The sequence below is a fragment of the Pan troglodytes genome, chromosome 9 (assembly GCF_028858775.2).
Source record: "Pan troglodytes isolate AG18354 chromosome 9, NHGRI_mPanTro3-v2.0_pri, whole genome shotgun sequence".
Taxonomy (NCBI): domain Eukaryota; kingdom Metazoa; phylum Chordata; class Mammalia; order Primates; family Hominidae; genus Pan; species Pan troglodytes.
The window spans coordinates 78,136,508-78,163,251 of NC_072407.2; the positions used below are offsets into that span (position 1 = coordinate 78,136,508).

The window sequence follows — 26,744 nt, forward strand, 5'->3', positions numbered from 1 at the left end:
GAAGTTACGAATAATAAAATCTCTTACTTGCAAAACTTTCTATGTTTTTACTTAAGCTTGCAAGAACCTTGTGAGGGTAGCTGGGCAAGAAGAATGACCACTATTTTACAAACCAAAAACCTGAGACTCAGTGTGCCAAGCGCCTTGCCAAGATCACGTGATACTAAGTGATGGAACTGGGACCAGAAACCCAGATTATCTGACTCCTGATCCCATATTCTTTTTACCATATTACAGTGCCCATTATTGGGTAATGGCCATTCTCTTCCTTCTCTGCCCTTCCCCTGCCCTCCTGTCTCTGTGCCACCTCTATTCTAGTGCCTCCTGCCTTCCTCAGGGAAACCCACCAGAGTCAAATCCAGAGTGCTGGAAAGATACACTGCGAAATCAGGCAGCAGGCCTGGTGGAAACATTCCTGGTTGTTTATTCTACCTCATTTACCTCCAAGAGGGAGGAAACTAAAAGTAATAAAACTTTGGGAAGAATTTAAGAACTTTAAGACTGAAAGAAACAAAAATGATCACGTTTCAACTTCATTGGTTAAGAAACAGGAACACTGAAGAAGGAAGCACGTGGGTTGGGTGAGTAGCCTAAAGCATATTTGCCCATAGTGTTTGTGGAATGCTTCCTGGAATGGCATGCTCTTTTTTTCTGAATAAGAAAAAGGAAGAATAAGAATAAGATGAAAGCAAGATTTCAAAGCCATCTGTCCTGTTTTTTTCATAGGATTTTTTATCCTAAGTTTAATTTTTCCTGATTATAGAGCTTAAACTATGTAACATCTTCATGCAAGGTAGTATAACACAGAGGAAGGAGCACTAGATTTGGGAATCAGAAAATATGGGTTCCAGTTTCAACGCTATCACTTAATTTTCATAAGTTGTTTTTGAGTATCAGTTGTTTTGTTTTGTTTTGTTTTGTTGAGATGGAGTCTCGCTCTGTCACTCAGGCTGGAGTGCAGTGGCTCGATCTCAGCTCATTGCAACCCCCACCTCCCAGATTCAAGCAGTTCTCTTGCCTCAGCCTCCCCAGTAGCTGGGATTATAGGCACGCACCACCACGCCCAGCTAATTTTTGTACTTTTAGTAGAGACAGGGTTTCACCATGTTGGCCAGGCTGGTCTCGAACTCCTGACCTCGTGATCCACCCGCCTCGGCCTCCCAAAGTGCTGGGATTACAGGCATGAGCCACCGCGCCCAGCTGAGTATCAGTTCTTTAAATGGAGTTAATACCACCAGTTATTGGGAAACTATTTCCCAAGCATAGTTTTTGTAGGCCAAATGAGATAATGTTCATCAAAGTGGTTTATAAACTAAAATGAACTGTGCAAAGTATTATTAAGTATTGTTTTTGATTATTATTAAGTATTAAAGAATTTGACAATTCATTAAGTGTCTATTCTGCGTATAGCATTGTTCAGGAGACAAAGAAAGATTCAAAAGTGTAAGATTTTCCCTGCCATTGCTTAGTTGACAGTTGTTTAGTTTATAATCTAAATTATTAGATAAGACAAATATTTTGAAGGACATGACTTGCAGGAATATTCCTATACATTGTTCACTCTCGCTGTCATGTGGGACTTACAACCTGAGGCCCATCATTAGTGTGTAGTCTGCTACAATGATGGAGGGCAACGTTGGGCCAACTTATTTTGTTTTAGGGCCAAGTAAGCCATTTTTAAAGAGACAGAATCAATCTCAGTGACCTTAGTAAGGATAGAGCACTGAGAAGTATCCTTGGCTGTTCAACAGCAAGCTAGAATATTTCTCCAGAGTACTTTAGTGTTTAACAAACACCAGTGTTTAATGTTGGGAGAAGTAACTAGTGGCTTTATGTGAGGCCATCCCATTTTAGTGGTAAAATCTCCAGATAGTCCTTCTGCTGACCTATTTCTAATGTAGTCTTCCATTCCTTTTGGAAAATAGAATCAAGCTATAGCTTTAAATAAAAGTATTAGAAGAAGAAAATACCTAAGAACTTTGACACATTTTAGGAAAATGTTTTTTCAGTAAACTGAGAATAATGAAAATTTAGAATAAGTGAGCCAATCTACTTTCCTTAAAATTGAGTAATGATATGGTAGTTCTGCTTTTACACCAAACCACTTACTCTTGAAAATGAGGCAGTATCCAGTATTTAAATCTTTACAAAGCCTCACTTTTTAGAAACAGATCTACTCTCTTCCTTTCTGTCCATCATCCTTATGCTGAATTCAGAACTGAAATCTGGCAGATGACCCTCTAGGGAAATGAAAAACATGTTGTCTAGCTGACGTTGGTTTTTAAATTTAGATCAAATAACATTGTCTTTGAAGTCTCAAGAGTCCTACTTAAGGTAGCTGTATCAGATAGGCTCGCCTTTGAGAGCATTTCTTGCAGGCCGGCACCCCTGATATGAAAAGTTAAGCCTAGTCAAAAATAAGTGAAAAAGAAAGTTTTATTGGAGTTATTTGCTCTAAGATAGCTGTTTCAGAAGAACCTTGACGAGTCATCTCCTTGTCTCTAGACAGGAACACACAAGGCATATGGGTATCTGTAGTATTTTAAAAGACCTTAGGGGACCAGGCTTCTTCCATAACTCATTCCAGAGTTTAAACACCCTCACTTCAGGAAATTCTTCCCTATATTTAACTTACAGGCCCCCTCCTGCGGTTAACACCCATTTCCACTTTTTTCTGCCTCCAGTCAGGATGGAGAACAGCTGGCCAACATCCTTTGTGCGCTAACCCTCCACTGGTGACAGAAAGGCACTTGGGTATCCCGGCGCCGCCTCTCCCCTACTCCAGCAACCAAGTCTCTGAACCAAATTGAGATCTCTTTTCCCATTGTTTTTACTTGGGTCTTCTTTATTTCTATTTACTCCTTTTGATTATAAAATAGTATGGGCTCAATGAATAAAATTTGGAAGTTGTAAAAATATGCAGAAGGGAAACAATAGCCCCATAATTCAGGCACAAAAATATCACTATTGTATTAGCCAGTTTTCCTTGTATTTCTTTTCTAATTCAGATCTTACCATCTGTACCAACACTTTTCAATAGAAATATAATATGAGCCATACATATAAATTTAAATATTCTGGCAGTCACATTTTTTCTTTCTTTTTTTAGACAGAGTCTCGCTCTGTCACCCAGGCTGGAGTGCAGTGGTGCGATCTCAGCTCACTGCAAGCTCCGCCTCCCGGGTTCACGCCATTCCCCTGCCTCAGCCTCCCGAGCAGCTGGGACCACAGGTGCGTGCCACCACACCCGGCTAATTTTTTGTATTTTTTAGTAGAGACGGGGTTTCACCATGTTAGCCAGGATGGTCTCGATCTCCTGACCTCGTGATCCACCCGCCTCGGCCTCCCAAAGTGCTGGGATTACAGGCGTGAGCCACCATGCCCAGCCCGGCAGTCACATTTTTAAAAAGCTAAAAATAAACAGGTAAGCTAATTTTAATAATATATTTTATTTAATTCAAATAAAATCCAAGTTATATATCCAAAATATCTTGTAGACATGTAATAAACATTTTAAAGATTATTAATAAATATTTTACATTCTCTTTTTTCATACTAAGCCTTCTAAATCCAGTTTACACTTATAGCACATCTCAAGTCAGACTAACCACATTTCAAGTTCCAGCAACCAGTTCCTAGTGGTCATGGTGGACAGCACAGTCCTTACAGCTTTTTTGTATAACGTAATGTCTTAAGTATTTTATCAGTGCCCTTTAAAACTTTTTAGCATCATTTTTAATGGCTACGTAGTATTTCATCATTTAGATTTACTATAACAATATATTGAGGTAGTTCTGTTTTTCTCAACACATTGCCAAAAAACATCACCTAAATGTTTCCTTTTGCACACAACTAATTAAATTCATTTATACATAAAACAAGTATATTCACTGAATATCTGTGTGCTCTGTACTAAGTTATATTGGAAAGCGGAAGAGTGGGTTTCCAGAAATAAAGACTAGATCCCTCCCATATGCTGTTTACAAGACTTGGCTCCACAGTTGGACTGCACACAAATACTGTATTTTATTCTGCCTTAAATGCCCTTCCCTTCATTTCTTGCTCTACCTCACCCCCAACACACACGTACACTGCCTGGTTAGCTTCCACTTATCCTTCAAGGTGCCAATCAAATACAACCTCCTCTGATGAGTCTTCCCACTGATTACTTGATTCCCTTCTTCACTGTAATATACAAAGTGTGTATTGTATTCAGAGCACCATGGTGTTCTGGTTATTGGTTAACTCTCTGTCTTCTCTACTAGAGTGGGAACTCCTTAATGATAGGAATCTTATTTTATACATCTCTTTATTTCCAGAGCCTCAAAAACTGTCAGGCAATGAAATGTGGATTTCGGTAATGTCTGAAAGATGTGTTGAAAATGCAAGTGATCACATTAAGCATCAGTCGGATGGTAAAATAATAAGTACTACCTTCAGAGTTCAAAGAGATCACTTAGATTGGCATGGTTAAAGAAGACAGAATGAAGGAGTTAAAGAAATGAGTTAAAGAATGAATGAGGGCCGGGCACAGTGGCTCACGCCTGTAATCCCAGCACTTTGGGAGGCCGAGGTGGGTGGATCACCTGAGGCCAGGAGTTCGAGACCAGCTGACCAACATGGTGAAAACCCGTCTCTATTAATACAAAAAGTTAGCCGGGCGTGGTGGCACACGCCTGTAATCCAAGCTACTTGAATCGCTTGAACCCAGGAGGTGGAGGTTGCAGTGAGCCAAGACTGTGCCATTGCACTCCAGCCTGGGCAACAAGAACAAAACTCCGTCTCAAAAAAAAAAAAAAAAAAAAAGAATGAATGAATGAATGAGGCCTGGCGTGGTGGCTCACACCTGTAATCTCAGCACTTTGGGAGGCCAAGGTGGGCGGATCACTTGAGGTCAGGAGTTCAAGACCAGCCTGACCAACATGGTGAAACCCCATCTGTACTAAAAATACAAAAATTAGCCAGACGTGGTAGTGTATGCCTGTAATCCCAGCTACTCGGGAGGCTGAGGCACAAGAATCACTTGAACATGGGAGGCAGAGGTTGCAGTGAGCCAAGATTGCACCACTGCACTCAAGCCTGGGCAAAAAGAGCGAGACCCCATCTCAAAAAAAAAAAAGGACTTGAATTGGGTTTTAGAAGATGGGCATACTTAAATGAATTGGAGAGGGAATTAGTACAAAAGCCACTGAGATAGGCACACTAAAAAAGCAGTGCTTTTCAGTAGGCATTCATTAGCACTGGGGTCCCCAACCCTCGGCCATGTACCAGTAGCAGTCCATGTCCTGTTAGGAACCAGGCCTCACAGCAGGAGGTGAGTAGAGGATGAGCGAGTGTTACCCCTGAGCTCCGCCTCCTGTCAGATCAGCAGCAGCATTAGATTCTCATAGGAGTGCAAACCCTACTGTGAACTACTCATGCGGGGGATCTAGGTTGTGTGCTCCTTGTGAGAAGCTAATGCCTGATGATCTGAGATGGAATCGTTTCATCCTGAAACCAGCCCCCCTGCCCACGGCCCACGGAAAAATTGTCTTCCATGAAACCGGTCCCTGCTGCCAAAAAGGTTGGGGGCCACTGCTTTAGCATATGTTGATAAGTGTCAGTAAATAAGTATCCTTCTGGATCGAATGCACTGTCCTAAGTTTCAAAAAGGCTTAGCAATATGGTCTTTGCCCATCAAAAGCTGGTAAGTGTCAGCAGCATTAGAAATGAGCACTGGCTGTTTCAGTATGACCTTGGGTGCCAGGCATGGGAGGTATTTTTTGTTTGTTTGTTTGTTTTGAGACAGTGTCTCGCTCTGTTGCTCAGGCTGGAGTGCAGTGGCGCCATCATAGCTCACTGCAACCTCGAACTCCTGGGCTCAAGTGATTCCCCCCACCTCTGCCTCCCAAAGTGCTGGGACTGCAGGCATGAGCCACCCCACCCAGCTGTGACCTTTGGGTTTAAGCTCGATTTAGATATAATTCCCTGTGTTTTGTTTTGTTTTGTTTTAGCCTCTGGATCCATCTGAGGAAATGCCTTGTGTTTTAATTTTAAAGAGTTTAAATATCATTTTATATGATGTTTATTCTATAATTCTTCTCTTAATGGATAGCAATGTATAATAATAGTTAATATCATTGTAGCTAATATCAAGTGACTATTACTGCAAACCAGGCACTCTTCCAAAGCACTTTGAACATAGTATTCAGTTAACTCATTTACTCCTCACACAGCCCTGTGAATTAGGACCTACTAACCTCTCCCATCTTAGAAATGAGGAAACTGAGGAACTGAGGGGTTAAATAACTTAATGTGACACAGCCATCAAGTGGAAGAGCTAAGATTTGAGCCCAGGCAGAGCAGTTTTAGAAGTCCTGCTTTAACCATTACATGGACAACCTCTCCTATAACTATGTTAAGAATAAAGTGTTTTACACAAGGGATCATTTAGCATCTGGTGATTCCAGAAAAGGAATCTTGTTATTGCAGCCTTCTCCTGGTTTTCTTCATTCCTCTCTGAATGCTCCTTCTTATCTCATTCGGAGGGTCCTCTTCCTCTACCTCATCACGAAAAGCTGGAGCTCCTAAAGGCTCAGTCCTAGGCCCTTTTTTCTCTCACTTTATTCTAAGTGGAGATAAGTTCTGATATCAGAAATTGCCTCCTGTACATTTTCACAGCACATTCTAAGTGCCCATGCGTTTTTCTACCAGTCTTCCATCCCAGTCACGATAAGCTCTTTGCTTTCTGCGAATGAAACCACTTTTCATTCTTTTACACTAGCCAGGAAGCCAGGCAAAAACCTTGGTTCCTCCTTTTCTTCCTCACCCTTATATCCAACTCTGGGAACTCTTGCCAATTTCTCCTGCTATTTCTGTTTGTCTATGTCTGTACATTTCCATTCTGATCCATGCCTCCATTACCTTTCACCTGTACTACTGCACAGCCTGCAGTCTCCCACCATCCACTCTGGACCCCTCCATTCTGCTCTCCCAACTGCAGCCAGAGTGCACTTTCCAAAGTATAAATGTCTCTCTCTCTCTCTCTGCACCTCTGACACACACACTCACTCACTCTCACACTCTCTCTCGCTCTCTCTCTCTCTCGCTTTCTCTCTCTCTCTCCTTTGCCTGAAAGTTCTAAACATGGCTTGTGGCTTCTGCATGGTCCAGACTTTGTTTTCCTCCTCAGTTTTATCTTCTACCATAGAACTCTTCACTCATTGACCTTTTGGGTCCTCAAACATTGTTATCTTTCTTGATAAAAGGTCTTAGCAAATGCTGTTCCTGCTACCTGGAAGATACTCTCCCCACCAACCCATTCTTTACCTGGTGAAGAACTCTACTAGCCCTTCTAATCTTGGCCTTTTCTGTCTGGGTCAGATCTCTGCTACAAGCTCTTTGAGCCCGTGTCCTCTCCTGCATAGCTTGGGTCAGAGGTGGTTGTTTGACATTGATGTATGTGATGTATGTGTACTTGTCTGTCCTCTCTCACTAGACAATAAATTCCATGAAAACGTGAACCATGGCTTTTTTCCAATTATTATAGCCCCAGAGTCTAGCGCAGCACCTAGTGTATAGTAGATACTCAATACATATTTGAATAAGGGGGTAAATCAATTAGTTTGTTTTATACTCTGCCTCCTTTAGGAGTATAGGGGACTACAAAAGATAAGGTTACCAAGATGTCATCTCTAGAGTCCCAGTCTCTTACTAAACAGTAATTAAATGGCGGCAAATTGTAACTCAAACACTTCTGCCCAAGGCCTCCAGCATCTCTGAAAATGGTGGCAGAGCTATCCATTTTTCTTTTAAAGTAACAAACAACTAAACCCTCACAGTTTGGTTCAGTGAGAGTTTATTAGAGAGCTGATGGTAGGTCAGTGTTAGTAGTATCTTTCAAAGACTTCATCTCACAGATTCTGTCACTGGCCCTGGGAGTCTAATGCATCCTTTAGCTCCCTTCCACGTCTAGTTTTTAAACTCTGAAAGCATTCTCTGACCAGGGTTTTAATTTCCCTATCGAGTTCCTTCTGGGGGCTGGGTTCTGTGAGATTGTTGTTCCTCTGGTTTCCCTGGCAAAGGCAGAGGTTTTGGGTTTGGTTTTTTTTTGTTTTTTTTTTTTTTCATTTTTTTCCCTGGTTTTCAGCATAAACAGTTTATTATTCCCAAGTATCAAGTGTTGTCCAGATACTCCGAGGGGTCCCCAGGTATCATTCCTGGCATCTCTTTCCTGTTCTTTCCATGTTCTCGTGTAGGATGTTACTTAAGCCCTATATAAATGACATCAAGATGGGCTATGTCTGTTTCTACAGACCATTTTACAGTCCTCATAATGTTGGTTGCCTGACTGTGATTTTACTACATTAATTTGTATGATGATTTCTTAAAGTGAAAGCTGATGAGTGAAGTGGTTGACTTGACCCCTCCCAGGACCTCTCTTTATCTCCGTGGAGGATCACTGTGTATTCCCTGATCCCATGGAGCTCAGCCTGGAGCCTGAGCTGGCCTCCAGATGGGCTCTCGGGAATAGGCACCCCCTCATCCTCTGTCCACTGGCCCAAGCTGGGCCATGGAGGCCTGATGGCCAAGACCTCACATCACAAAGCCTGGTGAACTGGATTTCTTCAGCTTGCTTATTTTGTCTTTTGCCTGTGGAACTTTCTCTTTCACCAATTCATCTTTCCACCACTACTTGGTTTAAATAAAATCCAAAGGCTGCCTTGTTCAGTAATACCTTTTTATACTCTGTTTTTATTTAGACAGACTTTGGTAGGAAACCTTCCAAGCAAAGCCCCGGGGGAAAAGTGACCATTGGCACAGATTTCAGCCTGTGCTTTTGGCCCAATATTGTTTCTATTTTTATTTTGTTTCGTGTTTTTGTTAACATCCAGGGCAAAGATTAAGTACTTACACTTATCTGGTAATGGTGAGAGGCCTTTGGATTGCTTGCCTGTGGCCTGGAGAATGCATGCTTAAAACTATTAACCCCCAGCTACCTCCTGGGAGATAAGATCTAGCTGTTAAATTTGGCTTTCCCTAAAGGAGGTTCTGAGCTCCTACTTGATCTGAGAGAGGGAAAGAAGAAGGATAAATCCCAACCTTTGCTGAATTTTGAAAAAAGGATAGTAGCTTAATTTATGAAGGTTGTTTTTTTGAAAAAACTAACTTTATGTCATAATTTCTTAGCTGCCAAAAGACGTAATTCTACCTCAGCTTTGCCTTGGCAACCCGCTTTTGGCACTCTGTGCAAGCCTGTCGTTGCTCTGCATTATTTAAGCAGTAATCTTTAAGAAGGTGAGAAACTATTATTGCTTTTTAACACAGTTGACATGATATTGGCGCAGACTAGTACCTAGAGCTTCAAACATTTCTAGTGGCCGTAAACCAACTTAAACACCTCCATGTAGAGGTCTCACTGCCATGAGGTCATAGATTGCTACAAGGGGGGAGAAAGAAGAAGATCAAATGTTGTTTAAAAGTCTCTTTTTTTCTTTTTAAATATTCTTATTCCACTGAGTTGTAGCTGTAGATTTTGGCCGGGAGCCAGACAATCAAGATTTAGTATTTTGACCAGCTGTGATCTAGTAATGTCCCTCAGGGGAAACATTTTGTAGGGAGGGAAAGACACATATTTGAGACTGTGAATTGTACTCTGTCCTCATACTTTACAGTGTGGGACCTGGTTGTAGACAGATAAAACAAGTACAAGTGAATCTGAAAGAGAATTAGGGAAAAAAAAAGTGTTTCAAATTGTTAAAGCCTCACCCCAGCTTCAAGAACTCTCTTGATGTGGTAAATCTTTACATGCTTTCTTTATTTCATTTTTCCTGTAAGTTTCCACATTTACATCAGTTCGTGGCAGAATTTATTTCTGCTCATAGCTGATGCTTAGAATGCCTAACAGTATAAGTCTTAGAAAGTCAAAAGAGCAACACAAACTTAATGTAGGCAGGAAGAGAAGAGAAGGAAAATATACCAATCCACTTAACCTAAAATTTTTTTCTCATTCTCACCCCATCCTCAAGTAGAAGTAGAGATCAAATGTAGATGTTTTGGTGACAACAAAAAACTTAAGATCCTAGGGACTGGGAGAGAGAAGGAAATTAACAATTAGGTAGACCGGCTTGGTTAAATCACATCTTTCTACCTAGTGGCTTCATGACCTTTGGTCAAGTTACCTAACCTCTGTGCTTCAGTTTCTTCATCTGTAAAATGAGGATGATGTTTGTAATACTTCACAGAGATGTCATAAGGATTAAATGAGACCATGTATAAAGCTGTTAACAGAGTGCTTAATCCATAGTGCTTTATAAATTTTAGTTGCCGTTTTATTATTATTAATAATTTATTGGGTACTTATTCATTGTACTAGGAATTTTACTTGTGTATCTCATTTAATCCTTACTGCAGTAACTATTGGTAGCTATAACCATTTCACAGAAGAGGACACCTAGGTTGGGAGCAGTGAGGTGCATCATCAGTGTCTCGTGTTTCCTAACGATGGAGCTACATGTGGAGCTCTGGAATATTACCTATGGGAGATGTGGAAATGGGAATCACATTTTGGACTGGTGCTTTCTTAACTTGTTTTCTCTTTCCCAGTCTCTTTTCTGTAAAAGGAGGCTATAGCTTCAGGCAGTAAAACCAAGAGGAAGAGGAGAGGGAAATGATGGGGCAAGGATGGTGGAGTAGAGGAAACTGGGCTCTACCAGTTCCTGGGTTGGCTTCATGGCAAGGTATTTGCATGGCAAGGTATTTATATAATGGTTATAAAGGTGCTGAATATGGTCTTCTTCATTTTAGTCAGAGAAATAGAGAATTTCTCCCTCTTAAAAAATTCTCTCTTCCTGAAGCTAAATTCATGCAGAACAAGGATGCATCAGGGGTTTGGGGACAATTGGAATGTACCTCAAAGGATTCTGGGAAGTTCTTCTAGTCCCTAAGCAGTAGGTAGATCATGAAAACAGAGGAATTTTGAGCATTTTGACTTTATTCAAAGCTTTCCCCACCTCATGTCCCCAAGAAAAAAAGAAAAAAACCTAAGATTGTGTTTCACATTGAACAGATTAAATCTGTTGATTGATTTGGGTCTTTTTCTCCAAATCTCTTTTATACTTTTTTTTTCTTTTTTTCTTTTCTTTTTTTTTTTGAGACGGAGTCTCACTCTGTTGCCCAGGCTGGAGTGCAGTACTGCAATCTCGGTTCACTGCAACCTCCACCTCCTGGGTTCAAGAGATTCTCCTGCTCTCCTGCCTCAGCCTCCCGTGCAGCTGGGATTACAGGTGCCCACCACTACACCGGGCTAATTTTTGTATTTTCAGTAGAGATGGGGTTTTGCCATGTTGGCCAGGCTGATCTTGAACTCCTGACCTCAGGTGATCCACCCACCTTGGCCTCCCAAAGTGCTGGGATTACAGGCATGAGCCACCATACCTGGCCTTTTTTTTTTTTTTTTTTTTTTGGTGGGCGGGGGAGTCTTACCTTCATCCAAGCTGGAATGCAGTAGCATGATCATAGCTCACTGCAAGCTCAACCTCCTGGGCTCCAGTGATCCTCCCACCTCAGCCTCCCTAAGTGCTGGGACTACAGACATAAGCCACCACGCCTGGCACTGTACTTCTTTATTTCCTTCTTGCAGCTAGCTCCCTGATGTACAGAAGTGGAGGTGTGGGAAGGTAGGTGGTAGGAGTTTCGTTTGTTCCTGCTTGAAACAGTATGCTGTATAAGAGAAACAGTAAAGGGAAGGAGATTTAGATTCCAGTCCTTCTTCTACCTATTACCCTGTGTTCCTGTGCAAGACATGAATATGTCTGAGTCTCAGTTGCGCCTTCTGTAAAATGAGAATAATACTTGGAATTTGAAGCCTACTGAAACGAATCATAATGACAACCACCACAATTACAACTACTACTGACGCTAGTGTCTATGCCAGGCATCCTGCCAACGATTTTAAGCACATTATTTTATTTATTACTTACTGTAGTCGATCTATTTTATAAATAGTCATTAAATATGCCCACAGTCATATAACTCAGGGGTGCCCAACCCCCAGGCCACAGACTTTTACCCGTCTGTGGCCTGTTAAGAACCGGGCCGCACAGCAGGAGGCGATGGAGGGTGAGCGAGCATTACCCCCTGAGCTCCGCCTCCCATCAGATCAGCCATGGTATTAGACTCTCATAGGAGCACGAATCCTGTTGTGAATTGTACATTTGAGGGATCTAGGTTGTGTGCTCCTTATGAGAATCTAACTAACGCCTGATGATCTGAGGTGGAAGTTTCATATCCCCGCCCCCAAATCCATAGGAAAATTGTCTTCCACAAAACGGGTACCTGGTGCCAAAAAGATTGAGGACCACTGATATAACTAATAAACGAATGTAACCTTAAGTTGTAACTCCATATAGGTGGGATCATAGTGGCAGAGCTAAGAGTAGAATCCAGGTCTTTGAACAGTCCTTCTTGTCGCCACTGTCTCTAGAGCTGAAGAGATAAGAAAAGATAGTTGATTGCAATAAATAAGGACTCACAGAATGAGAAACAAATTAATCATCTTAATTTAGAGAGCTCAGAGAAACCTTGATCCAAGGAAGCCAAACTGACTTCCTCCAGGCCAGTTGGCTTCTCCCTCATCGTGCCATTGTTTGTGACCCCAGGAAATACTTTTTTACTTATGGCAAAAGGTTTATTAAGTAATTTAACAGTCCCTGGTGTGGTTCAGTTATTCAACAAGCTACACTGTGTTTCACTAAACCATAGCCTAGTAAATTTGCAATTATGATATCTTTGGGTTGTTGTTTTTTAATAAATTCCTTTTAATTGCAGCATTAAACCCCAGATGTCATGTTTCCAGTTTGGAGCTAAGCCCAGCTGGAAGAGACAGCCACTTACGGGAAATGGCTGGTGAGGAGAATGTGTGCAGTGAACTGGTAGACTCTGTCCAGTTGCTTGAACCTCAGGCTCTGCACCCGCAATTCTAGTGCCTCCGAACACACGGGGCCCCTTGGTGGGAGCAGAGAATAAAGAAAAGCTACTGTGTTTCCTAATATGCCCACTCCTCCCAAAACATACACATTTTTGCTTTTGGTTGTCTAAGGGTAGAGGCTCCCTGTAAGTTTTTCATCACAATATAAATAATGTACTAATTGCATATGATGAGTAAATTGTCAACAGCCTTTAAAAATTGGTCATATAATTAGTAAATCTATGAGTTTCAACCTCTTCATCTAGATGAAATAGTCATGAAGCCAGACTGTAATCAAAGAATCTTGAAACCTCCTGAATATTCTGTTTTGAACTATTATTTGCCTTTTTAATTCCTACCTTTCTCTCTTTAGGCGAGAGTAGAGATAAAAATACTCTTTTATTTCTTTACCTTATACTAAAATATGAATGAAGGGTCTTTCTGAAAACCTTCCATTAAATATAAAATCAAAATTATTTTATTAAAAATCTATGCATTATGTTTTTATACGAGATGCTCACAGCAGTTTGTTTTTTAATAGCAAAGGTTCAGAAACATCCTAAATCTACAAAAGTAAGGGAATAATTAAGTAAATTATGATAGTCCATTCAGTGAAGCAACCATTTCGAATTCTGCTTACCAGGAGGTTTTAATAGCATCCAACAGCAGGATGTAGCATTCTGTATATACCAGAAACACAGCTTTAGTGTTCTTTCTTGTTTCCTTTTTTTTTTTTTTTTTTTTGAGACAGGGTCTTGCTCTGTCGTCCAGGCTAAAGTGCAGTGGTATGATCACAGCTCACTGCAACGCAGGCTCACGCAATCCTCCCACCTCAGCCCACAGTTGCTGGGACTACAAGCGCTCACCACCATACCCAGCTAATTTTTTAATTTTTTATAGAGACAGGGTCTCCCTATGTGGCCCAGGCTGGTCCCAAACTCCTGGGTTCAAGCAGTCCTCCCACCTTGGCCTCCCAAAGTGCTGGGATCACAGGTGTTAGCCGCCACACCTGGCCCATAGGGTTTCTTTAAAAATTAAACACACATATTTAAAATCAAAGTCTGAAAGGAAAATACCCCAAATTAATAGCAGTTATTTGATGGGTAATAGACTTGTGAGTTTTTATTTTTTTATATAGTTAACATAGTTTTAGTTTTCCTGTAAAACTATTGTAATAATTAAAAATACATGTGTGTTTAATGTTATCATTTGATACTTCAACTGTTTGGAGCTTGGCTATCTTAAAAATCTGGAATGTAGCTGGGATCCTGGAAGTAATAAAAAAATAAATTCTGAACAGCTAAAACTAATGTTACCAAACTCATATAATAAATGCAGCATATTGTGCCCAGGACAGCTCCTGGCCCGCCACGCAAATCCTGTTTACTCATACTTTGCACACAATTTTCAGGACATCTGCTTTACAAGAACACAGCAAACTAAGAAAGGGTATAGTGGCCACTGCGGGCAGGGGCACTGACTCAACCACCCACAGCGCCAGAGGGGACTCGAAGAACCCACGCCAGGCTTACCTCCAGACCTGCGTCCTACAGAACAGACACCACTGAACATCCTGTAGTCCCCTTATTGTGTCATCGCTCAGTAATGTTCATATCAGTGGCCCAGAGGCAACGAGAAAATGCCTTTTCTTGTTCAACTTTTTTAAGATGGTAAGAAAAGCTGTAATAAAAATTTTTGAAAGGTTTAATCTCATAGAACTAAAAATGGAGGGAAAAAATGTGGTGATAAAAAGGTAAACCTTAGATATGTAGACTTCTTTATTATCTCTCCAAAAATAACTAATTTCCTTACCATTCTTAAGAGAGACCATTTTGGCTGGGATCTGTGGCTCACACCTGTAATCCCAATATTTTGGGAGGCCAAGGCAAGAGGATCACTTGAGCCCAGGAGTTTGAGACCAGTGTGTGCAAGATGATGAGATCCTGTCTCTAAAAAAAAATTAAAAATAAAAAACATTAGCCGGGCATCGTGGCACACACCTGTAGTCCCAGCTACTTGGGAGACTGAGGTGGGAGGATCCCTTAAGGCCAGGAGTTGAGGCTGCAGTGAGCTGTGATCACACCAGTGTACTCTAGCCTGAGCAACAGAGTGAGACTTTGTCTCTAAAAAAAAATTTTTTTTAATTAAAAAATAAAAAGAGAGAGAACCTTTTACTGGTACTTGGATTTTCCAGTTTGAATCTGATACTACCATTACCTGAGTTTTCATACAAATCCAAGGGAACTGGAGAAGAATGTCACAAAATCAGGATGTCAGAAAATACCAAAGTTCCCACCTCTCAAAGCCTTGGAGTCCATCCATGAAAATAGGAATAACATTACCATCTTAGAGTTTGTGGGCAAATGAGAAGGCATTTAGCTTGATGTGGACTATGTCTTTGGCACTTAGCAAATGTTACTTGAATTTGAATGTCGTGTTCCCTTGTGGGACACAATAGATAGGATGGGCTCTGGAGTCAGACAGAATCTAGTTCAGATGTGGTTCTTCAGCCTTGAACAAACCACATGACCCACCACCTGCCTATCTTCCTCACAGGACACTCGAGGGCTCTGTGTGGGCAGCGCATCTTCCACGGGGCTCAGAACATTATTGACAGTTGGGAAAATGGTCGTTCCCTTCACATTGTAGTTGGCAAGATGGGGCAGTGGGGGTTGTCACGCCTCATTAGTTTTCTGTTGTACAAAGTTGAGAACTTTTAGAGTGTCTCAAAATCAACGAGGGCTACAAACACCCTGTTCCTCTTGGGCGGCAAGCACTGCTGGGTGTGCCCCAGGCCTGTTTCTCATGCCCTGCCTTTTATCAGCCCACTGGGAGCCCCACAGAACAGCAGAGCAGGATGTCTGGGGTGGGAGGATGGCAGCACAGGGTCACAGCCTGAGGGGTTAAGCACCTGGCTCTAGCCACACACCAACAAGTCACCTTCAGTGTTCCGGGCTGTTTCACCTGGTGCTTCCACCCCTCGTGGGCTGGGCTGGCAAATGAAAGCTTGGCTTGTCTGCACAGAATAGACTGTCTGAGGTGGTGCTGATGTTCTCTTTTGGTTTGAGTACCTAGTCAACCTGCAAGATCATTTAGAGAGGGACACTGTTAGCAAATGGTTGAGTAAAAACAAGGCTTGCAAAAATGTGTAGCTTACCCAATTATTGTGAGTTTGGGCAACATATTAACTATAAACCTAGATCGAGGCCAGCAGATTTTGCCCTATTTTGTTTTGTTTTTCTGGAGAACTAAAAACTGTAATTTACTAGTCTACTTGCCTAGTTCTATATGCACCCCAGTGACCACCCCTAATTATGAAATCTCTCCTGGCACCAGTACTCACAGCCAGGCAGAGGAGTCTGACAGACCCAAGGATTAGAAGCCGTGTGGTTGCCCCTTCCCAAGAATAACCCTTGCTTGGGTGTCTGAGACTGCAAGTATAATCCTGCATCAGAAACAGTCTGAGAGGAGAGAGAGCAGGGAGCTGGGGCCAGGGCTTGTGGCTGTAGACACAAGTGGAAGAAACCCCAGATCTCTTTTCTTTTCTGGGGCACTTCTTGCTATTGTAATTTGAAAATGTATTATTTGAATAATGAGGGATGCCTTTCTCCTGCAGGACTGGTAGCTCCTTGGAGGAAGGGCCTACTGGTCTTGCATCTGTCTCCCTACCCCAAGGCCAGGCACAAATATGGGAACTATTTGTTGGGTGTGTGTAGTTTCAAGTTCTGCCTCTACCCCTGCCTAGTGGTTGCCCTTCTGCAAGCCACTTAACCCTCTATGCGTGTTTCCTCATCTGAAGCACGCAAGTCAAATGATCTGTGTGTGCCTCCCTCTGCCTCTGGACCCAATCTGTTCATATGGTTGTATTGAAGCTAATTTCATCCACATACAAGAATGTCTAGAGCTAGCATAGTGTATAACATAGCCATCATTTCCAGGATGTAGATACTCTATTTCCATTAACTGATTATTATTTATTATTTCAGACTTTACCCTGCTTTCTCTATAGGGTTTTTGTAAAGACTAAGTGAAATGATGTATAGGAAATTACTTGAGAAATTATAAAGTTTGTATAACTGAACAATGATTGTTATTGCTGGCCCAAAGATACCCTCCTGAGAAGAAACTCAGACCCAAAAGACAGCATTGCAGACCAAGTATTGTAAAACACATGTGTGGCTAGCCCCATCAAAGAATGTATTTCCCAAGTTAGTTTTTCATTTAAAAAAAAAAAAAAAGGAACCCCTCAAAATTTTTTTTTAATTTTTAAAATATAACCTTGACTCACTCTCTCTCTCTCTCTCTCTCTCTCTCTGTCTCTCTCTGCCAGTCCTCTAATGCAAGGTGGTTAGCATTTGGGTGTTGGCAAGGTTGTTGGTCATGAAATCCTTGTCACTGCCTCACTGAGCATGGGCAAGTCATGTAACTTCTCTGCCAGATGAGGATGCCTGCTTTTCAAAGCTAAAATAAGAATTGAATTGAATACTAAAACAAGAATAAGATTATGGATAGCCCTTCAGAAATATGAAGTTAGTTACATCCTTCACATGTTTTTCTTGCTAGATCCAGCCTGTCCAGTTACTTCACCTCTTCCCCATAGGACAGGGTTTCTGTTCCCTGCCCTGCCTTGGGCCCTCTTCTCTAAATATATTGCAGTATGTCTGTATCCTGCTGGAAGGAAGCTCCCAAAGTTGGACCCACATACCTCATGTTGTTTTTTGCATTGAGACACTGCAATAACTATTGTCTAAGATTGATTCTTATCTATTTTTATTAGCTCAGACCTAAGTATGCTGTTTCCTGTCTCTGGATCCAGAAGGCTTACACCGAGTTCTGAAGTCCACAGTAACTTCTTGTTTTTGTTTCTCTTCTAGCGACAGACATCACACCTCCAGTGCAATCCCTGTTCCTAAGAGACAAAGCTCCATATTTGGGGGTGCAGATGTAGGCTTCTCTGGGGGGATCCCTTCACCAGACAAAGGACATCGAAAACGGGCCAGCTCTGAGAATGAGAGACTTCAGTACAAAACCCCTCCTCCCAGTTACAACTCAGCACTAGCCCAGCCTGTGACCACCGTCCCCTCCGTGGGAGAGACCGAGAGAAAGATAACATCTCTATCCTCCTCCTTGGATACCTCCTTGGACTTCTCCAAAGAAAACAAGAAAAAAGGAGAGGATCTAGTTGGCAGCTTAAACGGAGGCCACGCGAATGTGCACCCTAGCCAAGAACAAGGAGAAGCCCTCTCCGGGCACCGGGCCACAGTCAATGGCACTCTCCTACCCAGCGAGCAGGCCGGGTCCGCCAGTGTCCAGCTTCCAGGCGAGTTCCACCCAGTCTCAGAAGCTGAGCTCTGCTGTACTGTGGAGCAAGCAGAAGAAATCATCGGGCTGGAAGCCACAGGTTTCGCCTCAGGTGATCAGCTGGAAGCATTTAACTGCATCCCAGTGGACAGTGCTGTGGCAGTAGAGTGTGACGAACAAGTTCTGGGAGAATTTGAAGAGTTCTCCCGAAGGATCTATGCACTGAATGAAAACGTATCCAGCTTCCGCCGGCCGCGCAGGAGTTCCGATAAGTGAAGTGAGCAGGTCAACAGTAGGACTGGGGCAGAAGCTCTGCCTAAAATGAAGTGAAAGCTGCACTTAACCCTTTGTAATAATGATGACACAAAATGAATATTAATGGAGGATATTCCTCGGAAAAACAGACTTTGGGAATGAAGGAGGGACTCAGGATCATTGTTATCAGTGGGCCAAAGTTAGATTTTGCTTTCAAGATTTGCTTTTCGGGCCTGATGATTTTAAAGCAAAAATCACCCTCTAGTTGAAAGAGCTTACAGCTCGAGTCACCTTTTAGCTATTTGTCTGCTTTTTATTTACCCTTCTATGTTATCCTCAGAGGGAAGATGATAATATATAAATAATATAATGAACACACCCTTAGTTTCTCATAAGCATTTGCCCTCACCATGGTTTATAAAACTTTGGGAAAACGGAATATTCAGAAATAGGTTTCCGCCATGTACTGAAAGGTCTGTGGCCATCTGTGAGGTAGATGAAGAGGCAGCATAGTGGTCTCCTTACATCTAGGCCTATCTGTCCCTCTTCCTGCCCCCGGGTACCACAGTCCACCTTTAGACCCTACTGTCGCCCCATCTTCTCCGTGGTTGGGCCATGCGTCCTGAAAACAGGACATCAGATTCACTGGTTCTGTAACCCAGTAGCTGTGACGTTCCATCTCTTCTAACCAGCCATGGCCTTCCCCCTCCTCTGCCATACCCTTAATGTGGCCCTCAGATTAGATGAAAAACTTGCTTCTGGTGGATCCCGAGGGACCCTCAAGGACCTCGAGGTTACTGCAGTCAGATGCCATCTCATCCCCTGTGGGGGCCAAAGTCTTTATGTGGGCAGATGCTGTGGTCAGGAACTAGGCATGCTTTCTGGCAATGCACTCACCAGACAAAAATCCCTTGATGTAAATCCCATGTTAATTTATTAAATTTCAGTCAGAAGGTCAGCATTTACATGACAGAATGTATGTAGAGAGTCGGGGTGTCTGGTAGGCAAACTGCAAGGCAGTTGAGATAGTTGGATTAAGAGGCTAGACGAGACATAGAATACTATTGGTATGTGTGCAATTTCATGAATATTAAATTATGTTTCGAAGTCCAGTTGTCATTCCTGCATTCAGATTTCATTTGCTGTTGCTTTATACGTTACGTACCCAAGGACATTGCCTCAGGGTTGCAAACTCTTTAAAGGAAAATTTATCCATATATCCATGTATTATATAGAAGAATAAAAATTGAGTTTACTTCACCTGACCTGATTTTTTTTTTACCAGCTTGGAAATTCCTCTTGAACCTACGTCTCCATATGACATGGCTAGTCCATATCATGACAGGACTAGCCTGAACAAAAGCCATGTCTATCTAAGCGGAGGCTGTTGACTTCATTCAGTTTGCATATTGTATATAGCAACACAAACACTTGACAAGTATATACTCCAGTCGCCACATTTGTCCTGCATAACAGCTTCACTCACAGGCCTCACCGTCACTTTATATTGTGTCCAAGCATTCCTGGGCTCAAGTTTAATGTATAGCTACATTGTTGTTTTCCACGTAGAGAACTCACAGGATGACTACATCACAAATAAACCCAACTCTCAGGCAGTCGAAAGCTTTAACTGGATCTGCAGAAGCCCATCTTCCTCCACATGAAGAGGTGGGGCTCCTTCACCTAGAGCAGGAGCTTCTCTGCAGTGTACTGTCTGTCGCTCATTTTGGAGTCAGTGTGGGTGGAGACAGCATCGTGGATATGCATGTGCTGCGGGGCCCTCCAGGGAAGTAACATTTACCAAAAAAAAAAAAAAAAAAAAAAGTTCTGAAGGGCAGTGTTAGGATTGCAGAATGGAAGGTCAACCCCATGGGACTTACGATTGCTCCAGGTGTGGGATGGACTTAAATGTCACACCAAACTCAAAGTAGGTACACTGGGTTGCAGGGCATCCAGCCTGGCGCTGGCACCACCAAGGAGCAGGACTCCTCATGATTACAGTGTCCATCTCAGGCCCACACAACCATGAGAGCCTGGACTCTGGGGTCTACCCGTCAGTGCCCCCCACCGCTGTGCAGACTCCCTGGTTGATTCTGGGCTTGTGGCTGTTCACCGCACGGCGGGGAGCCCTGCTCTTGAATGTCATCGGGCTGCTCAGAGCTGATTGCTAGGTGCCTACACATTTGCCTCGACCCACACAGCCCGGTGGTGATGCCTCAAAACACCACTTAGGTTTGGGTTCGTTTAGTTCGAGTTTGGGGTTTTCATTTGAACTTGTTTGATGTCTGCAGTTTCTGCCATGACCTGGGTAGAACCTATGGGATTACCCGTCTCCTGGAATAACTGTTCGACGTTTTCCAAAGTTGTAGAGTTAGTATGGCCTCTGTTTAAAGTGGCTGGGGCCAAAATATGGGATGAGTTATTATCTCCTACTAACCTTTTAGTTTTGTAAATCACTAAGAAAATTAAGTTTGCTTGGAAGATATAAGTTGAATTGGAAACTCATTACTATCTATTTCTGAACTGCTAAGAACCCTTTCAGTTTTCTTACAGCCGAGACACTTTTAAACAGCGGGCAAATGTTATCAAATGAATATTTGATTGTGTTTTTTCTCTTCACTTCCCCTTAACCACTTTAGAAATTCCAGAGATTTTTTTCCCCTCAGAATATTAGTTTTGGAAGATTGTGCCCAGCTATATATTTTTTAGCAGTTCTAATGGTGCCCATTTATCCTGACCTAACCAGTTATTTAAATAATTTTTTAAACCACCACGAATAATAAATGCCATGTGAAACTGATCTGTTGGTAACTGGAAGAAAACTCAGCCATCTGTATTTATACAATAAAATTGATTAGTATTTATTTTGAGAGTTAAAAGTGTATATTATTTCCCTGCTATGTTTGAGTCCTGTCTTCATTGTTTTGAATTTCATATTGAAGCTGGGTTAACCACGAAAACCTTGTTCTTAAAGAGTCAGCCAGCATTTATCTAGCACACTTGCTCTCACACGCTCACACACACTCACTCTCTCTGCACATGTGTGTAAGGGACTGGGCTAAACAAGGTTAAGAGATGAGTAAACCTTGACCTCTGCCACGTTCTCTAGTGGGGCTCACAGGTATTTTAGCTATTAATGATAATTCCGTGTGCTAAATTCTGTGATGGAGAGATGTATAGCCATTCTATGGGATGCAGACAAAGCTATTAATTGTCACTCAAGGGTCAGGAAAGATCCATGGAAGTAATGCAGATTAAAGATATGTAAGATTTCACATTGTGAAACAGCATGGGCACAGGCCCAGAGGCAAGGCCTTGGGTGTGAGCTTGGAAAACAGCAGGGAATGTGCTGTGCTTGGGGCCTGAATGGGTGTGAAGAAGGGCAAAAGGGGAAACTGAGTTATAGGCCAATTGGAAAAACTTAAGGTGCCAAATAAAGAGATTTGGATGAATCCGGTAGGCAACTGGTAGGTACCCTTTCCAGACTTGAAGCAAAAGAGTAACTTGGTTAGATCTGACTTACGACTTGCAGCTAGTTTCAGGCTGGACTCCAGTGATACTTGCTTGAGTCTATTTAATCATCTTTCCTTTCTGTTTGGTAAAAAAAAAAATCTGTATCTGAAAAAGAGATGCATCCCTCTGTCCCTAGTATTTTCAGGGAACGATATGGTTTGGATGTTTGTCTCCTCCAAATCTCATGTTGAAATGTGATTCCCCATTTTGGAGGTGGGACCTGGTGGGATGTGATTGGATCATGGGGGCAGACCCCTCATGAATGGCTCAGCACCATCCGTTTGATGATAAGTGAGTTCTCAGTTCACCCAGGATCTTGTTGCTTAAAAGAGTCTGGGATCTCCCTCGAGACCATCCTGGCTAACACAGTGAAACCCCATCTATACTAAAATACAAAAAATTAGCCAGGCATGGTGGCAGGCGCCTGTAGTCCCAGCTATTCAGGAGGCTGAGGCAAAAGAATCGCTTGAAATGTGGAGGCGGAAGTTGCAGTGAGCCGAGATCGCGCCACTGCATTCCAGCCAGGGCAACAGAGTGAGACTCCATCTCAAAAAAAAAAAAAAAAAAAAAAAAAACCTGGGATCTCCCTTTTGTCTCTTGCTATCACTCTTGCCATGTGACATGCTGGCACCCCATCGACTTCTGCCATGATTGTAAGCTTTCTGAAGCCTGCCCAGAAGCTGAGCAAATGTTGGCACCATGCTTATATAGCCTGCAGAATCGTGAGCCAATTAAACATCTTTCTTGTATAAATCACCCAGCCTCTGGTATTCCTTTATCGCAACACAAAAATGGACTAATACAGGTACATATTGAATAAATCTGGGTTTTTACTGTGTAGTACAGAGTGCAGCCAGCATCTCTTCTTTAGAAGCTAGATTCTGAATGCTCTGTGGCACCTGTTCACTTCTCTGCAACTCTGCTGCTTTGAAGCTATGACCCTGGAAGTCACTGAGCTTTTGAGAACCTCCATTTCTTAATCTGTAAAGAAGTAGAAAGGACTCTGCCCTTCCCAATTACGTTTGCAGGGGACCCACCACATCATAGGTGCTCCATCAATGTTGTTTACCTTGGGTCCCAGAGGAAGCCACTTTGCCGGGGTAGAAGGGATGCCTAGGACTCAGCAGGTTTCCTGTTCTAGCACTTGGAGCACAGCCACTTAACCTCTCTGGATTTGGCTCCTAATCTGTGAAGTAGGGATAATACCCCACCCCTGAGGATTGATAGAATGTTAGAAGAGATCAACATCTTCGTGAAAGCACTGAATGATCTTTACAAAGCGCCACGCACATCGGGAGGAATTAGTCACTCAACGAGGATTTCTTGCGTTCTGTGTTTCAGGCTTTGGTGGGATTGTTGAAATACAGATACTCATTCTATACACATTGACAATGTGTACTAGGGCTGAAACTAGTCTTTTGAAAACCTGAGCTCTGCAGGTGCAGTGGCTTATGCCTGTAATCCCAGCACTTTGGGAGGCAAAGGCGGGTGGATCACTTGAGGTCAGGAGTTCGAGACCGGCCTGGCCAACATGGTGAAACCCCGTCTCCACTAAAAATACAAAAATCAGCCAGGCGTGGTGGTGCGCACCTGTAATCCCAGCTACTCCAGAGGCTGAAGCAGAGAATCACTTGAACTTGGGAGGGGGAGGTTGCAGTGAGCCGAGATCACGCTTCTGCACTCCAGCCTGGGCGACAGAGCGAGACTCTGTCTCAAAAAAAACAAAAAGAAAAAGAAGAAAATCCAGGCTCTAAACAAATGGGAAGTATTTCAAAGTGCTTTAGTGGTAGACGGCGCCAACGCGGTGTAGAGACATGGCCTCTCGGCCGTAATTTCCAGTTTCTAGCCCCTGGCAGATGAGCTGCCTTAGGCCCACCCTCGTTCGTGAATGTTCTCTAACGCTTCTGGCGGCCTCAGTGAATGAGTTGGTGCCCAGAGCTCTTGATTCTGCTTGAAGTAGATAGCTTTCTTTTTCTTTTTTTTCCCCCTTAGCACATCTAATTACAGTTTTGTAGGTAGACAGCTCAGCCTTGTGGATTTTAAATGAATAAAAAAAGACAAGTCTTTAAAATAATTCCACACTTTTTAAAGGCCAGCACTGTCAGCAATCCAGAAAAAGAACGAGTATGAGTCTAGATATGAAAGAGACAGCCAGTTGGTGAAATAGCTGTAGCCAAGCCCAGGCACAGAACTACAAGGGGGAGAGTGGCAGGCGCAGGTCATTTTGGCTGTGTGTACAAAACACAGTTCTAAGGCGCCTCAGATGAGAAAGTCTCGGAGGGTGAGAGGGGCAGGACTAATGGACAGCCTGAAGCTAAGGAGAGGACAGGAGCACTTGGGAAGGAAGCGGTCTGGGGGGCCTAACTGAGCAGCACCCTGCCTCACAGGAGAGCAAGTCACAGATGTTTCAGCCCCAACACTGCCGCTTACTGGCTGTGTGACCCCAGCGAGGCGCTTGACTTCTCTGAGCCCACGTGCTGGTCTGTAAAGTGAAGTCAGCCCCTTGTTCTGTATTTCCTTTGATCCTGGATGGAGGCTTCTCTTGCCCTAAGAGCAAATTTGTATTCTTTCTTCAAAACCTGTCTCCAGTTGCTTTGGGGCCCAGAGCATGACACGACAGGAGAGGCCTCTCACCTGCCACTCTGCCTGTTTGTGAAGAACTTGGCACAGTTCATGACAGCCTGCTTCTGATCAGGGTGGTTTGTATGTAGCAGAACAGCTACCACCCTGCCATCGATTCAAAGTCCATGGCACAAGAGCTTGTAAAATGTGTAATAAAAATTAATAAAACAGCCAGCTTAAAAAATTCAGCCTCAGTGTGACTTTTACTGTTGCTAAGGATAGACCCCAGTCATCACAAAAAGGATACATTGATTTTAGTTTGATAGGAAAATGCATAAAATAGTTTAAGGTAGTATATTATTCAAAATGGTTAAAATAAGTTGATGCTTTAAGGGACAGACTTGTTCTCTCAAAAGTTTACTTGCAAAAACTTAAAAAAAAAAAATTTTAGGCTGGGCGTGGTGGCTCACGCCTGTAATCCCAGCACTTTGGGAGGCAGAGGCGGGCGGATCACGAGGTCAGGAGATCAAGACCATCCTGGCTAACACGGTGAAACCCCGTCTCTACTAAAAAAAAAAATACAAAAAAATTAGCCAGGCGCGGTGGCGGGCGCCTGCAGTCCCAGCTACTCAGGAGGCTGAGGCAGGAGAATGGCGGAACCCGGGAGGCGGAGGTTGGAGTGAGCCAAGATCGTGCCACTGCACTCCAGCCTGGGCGACAGAGTGAGACTCCATCTTGGAAAAAAAAATAATAATAATTTTTAGTTACGCAGAACACCTTATTCCTCAAAGAAACCAGCCTCACTGTGTATTTCCACAGATTACTCACTCTTTGGGTCAAGGGTCAGGCACACTTGATGTGAGGAGACTCCAGGCTTCTTTGTGTGCAGGTGATATGTGACCTTTTGTTCATGCAGCACACGTCTCCAGAGCCTGCTGACCTCAGCACAGGCCCTTTGCTGCCAAAAACCTGCTGGCCACCTGGACTTCTCAGCCCCAACCTGTGCCTAAGCGTTGCCTTCAGTGGCATACAGTAGGTGCTCCTGAGGTGTGCGTGTCGGTATGGGGCGGGGCAGTGTGAGTGAGGAAGAGCACAGGCTGAGTTTGGTAAGTCACACCTGCGTCTGTCTCTTGGTCCCCTGGGAGCTCTGTGAAGGCCCAGTGTTCCCAGAATGAGCATGGGAAACCTTTAGAAGCAGAGCTGTCCCAGGATCATAGAAGACTGTGGAACTGTGTTATTGTAAACAGTAAGTCACACTGATTCTCAGTAAATATTCTGAGTGCTAATGAGCCACCACCAGCTGGGAAACCAGAACAGGAGCTGAGGCCCTGGTGCCCTGTCCTGCCCTGCGCACATCTATACGGCGACGCCTGCTTTCTCTCCATGGTGATGCAGTGATCCCTCAAACAGGCACAGTGTTTTTCCTGTCTCAACGCTCCCCCCAAATAATTGCATTTGATCCCAAGGCCAGCCTGCAGAGTGTGTGGGCAAGGTGTTCCCATCACTACTTGACCCAGGAACCCACAGGAAACCCCCAAAGAAGGATGACCTGCTGAAGATCACACAGATCCCAAGGCCACACTGGGGCCGGACCAGGCCCTGACCTCTCCCCCAGGGCTCTTTCTTCCGCACCCCAAGCCCTGTGGAGGCCCCACAGCCTCTCCTTCTGTCCCACCCATCTGAACATCCTGCCCTCTGCAGAGAGTCCTCCCGACTCCGCAGCCCCAGTTAAGAGGGAGGAGCAAATCCGGGGGACATCTCTGTGCAGGGAGTGGAAAAACTGAGCACCTCACAGCATTGTGCTGTGGGGTGTGGAGCAACTTTAAGGGGGGAAAATGTGTATTTATAACTGCCGGAAATGCGATATAACTGTCAAAAGTCCATGAGGTTGGCCGCGTACATAATGACTCACAGGCATAAAAGGGGCGGGGGTAAGAGGGGCAGGAGGTGCTTCTTTGAGGACTCCCCTTAGCTGTGTCTGACAGGCAGGTCGAGGGGGTGAAACGGGGCCAGGGCTACCAGCCAGGGTAAGAAGCAAGAACAAAGGCGTTGCTGGGAACCTGCATTACTCGTGCGTTTAATGGTTACTGACTGCACACTGCACACCAAGTGCTGGACTAGGCTCCAGGGTGAGAAATGCACAGGGCAGACACAGTGCCTGCCCTCA

The 26,744-nt window shown here is 43.4% G+C and overlaps 1 protein-coding gene across 2 annotated transcripts in view; it reads left to right on the forward strand.

The window, feature by feature from the left end:
• The window catches only part of UVRAG (UV radiation resistance associated), a 325,150-nt gene extending 305,388 nt beyond the window's left edge, over positions 1 to 19,762 (forward strand). The window contains exons 15-16 of one of the 2 annotated variants that reach the window (XR_010147617.1): positions 14,358 to 14,616; positions 17,821 to 17,929. Coding sequence is in view for 1 of the 2 variants with exons in the window: in XM_508649.8 (XP_508649.3) it covers positions 17,821 to 18,523 (703 nt within the window). In the remaining variant the exon portion in view is untranslated. Of the gene's footprint in view, positions 1 to 14,357; positions 14,617 to 17,820 lie in introns of both variants that reach the window. The other variant, XM_508649.8, reaches the window with a different exon arrangement.
• Positions 19,763 to 26,744: the final 6,982 nt, after the last annotated feature.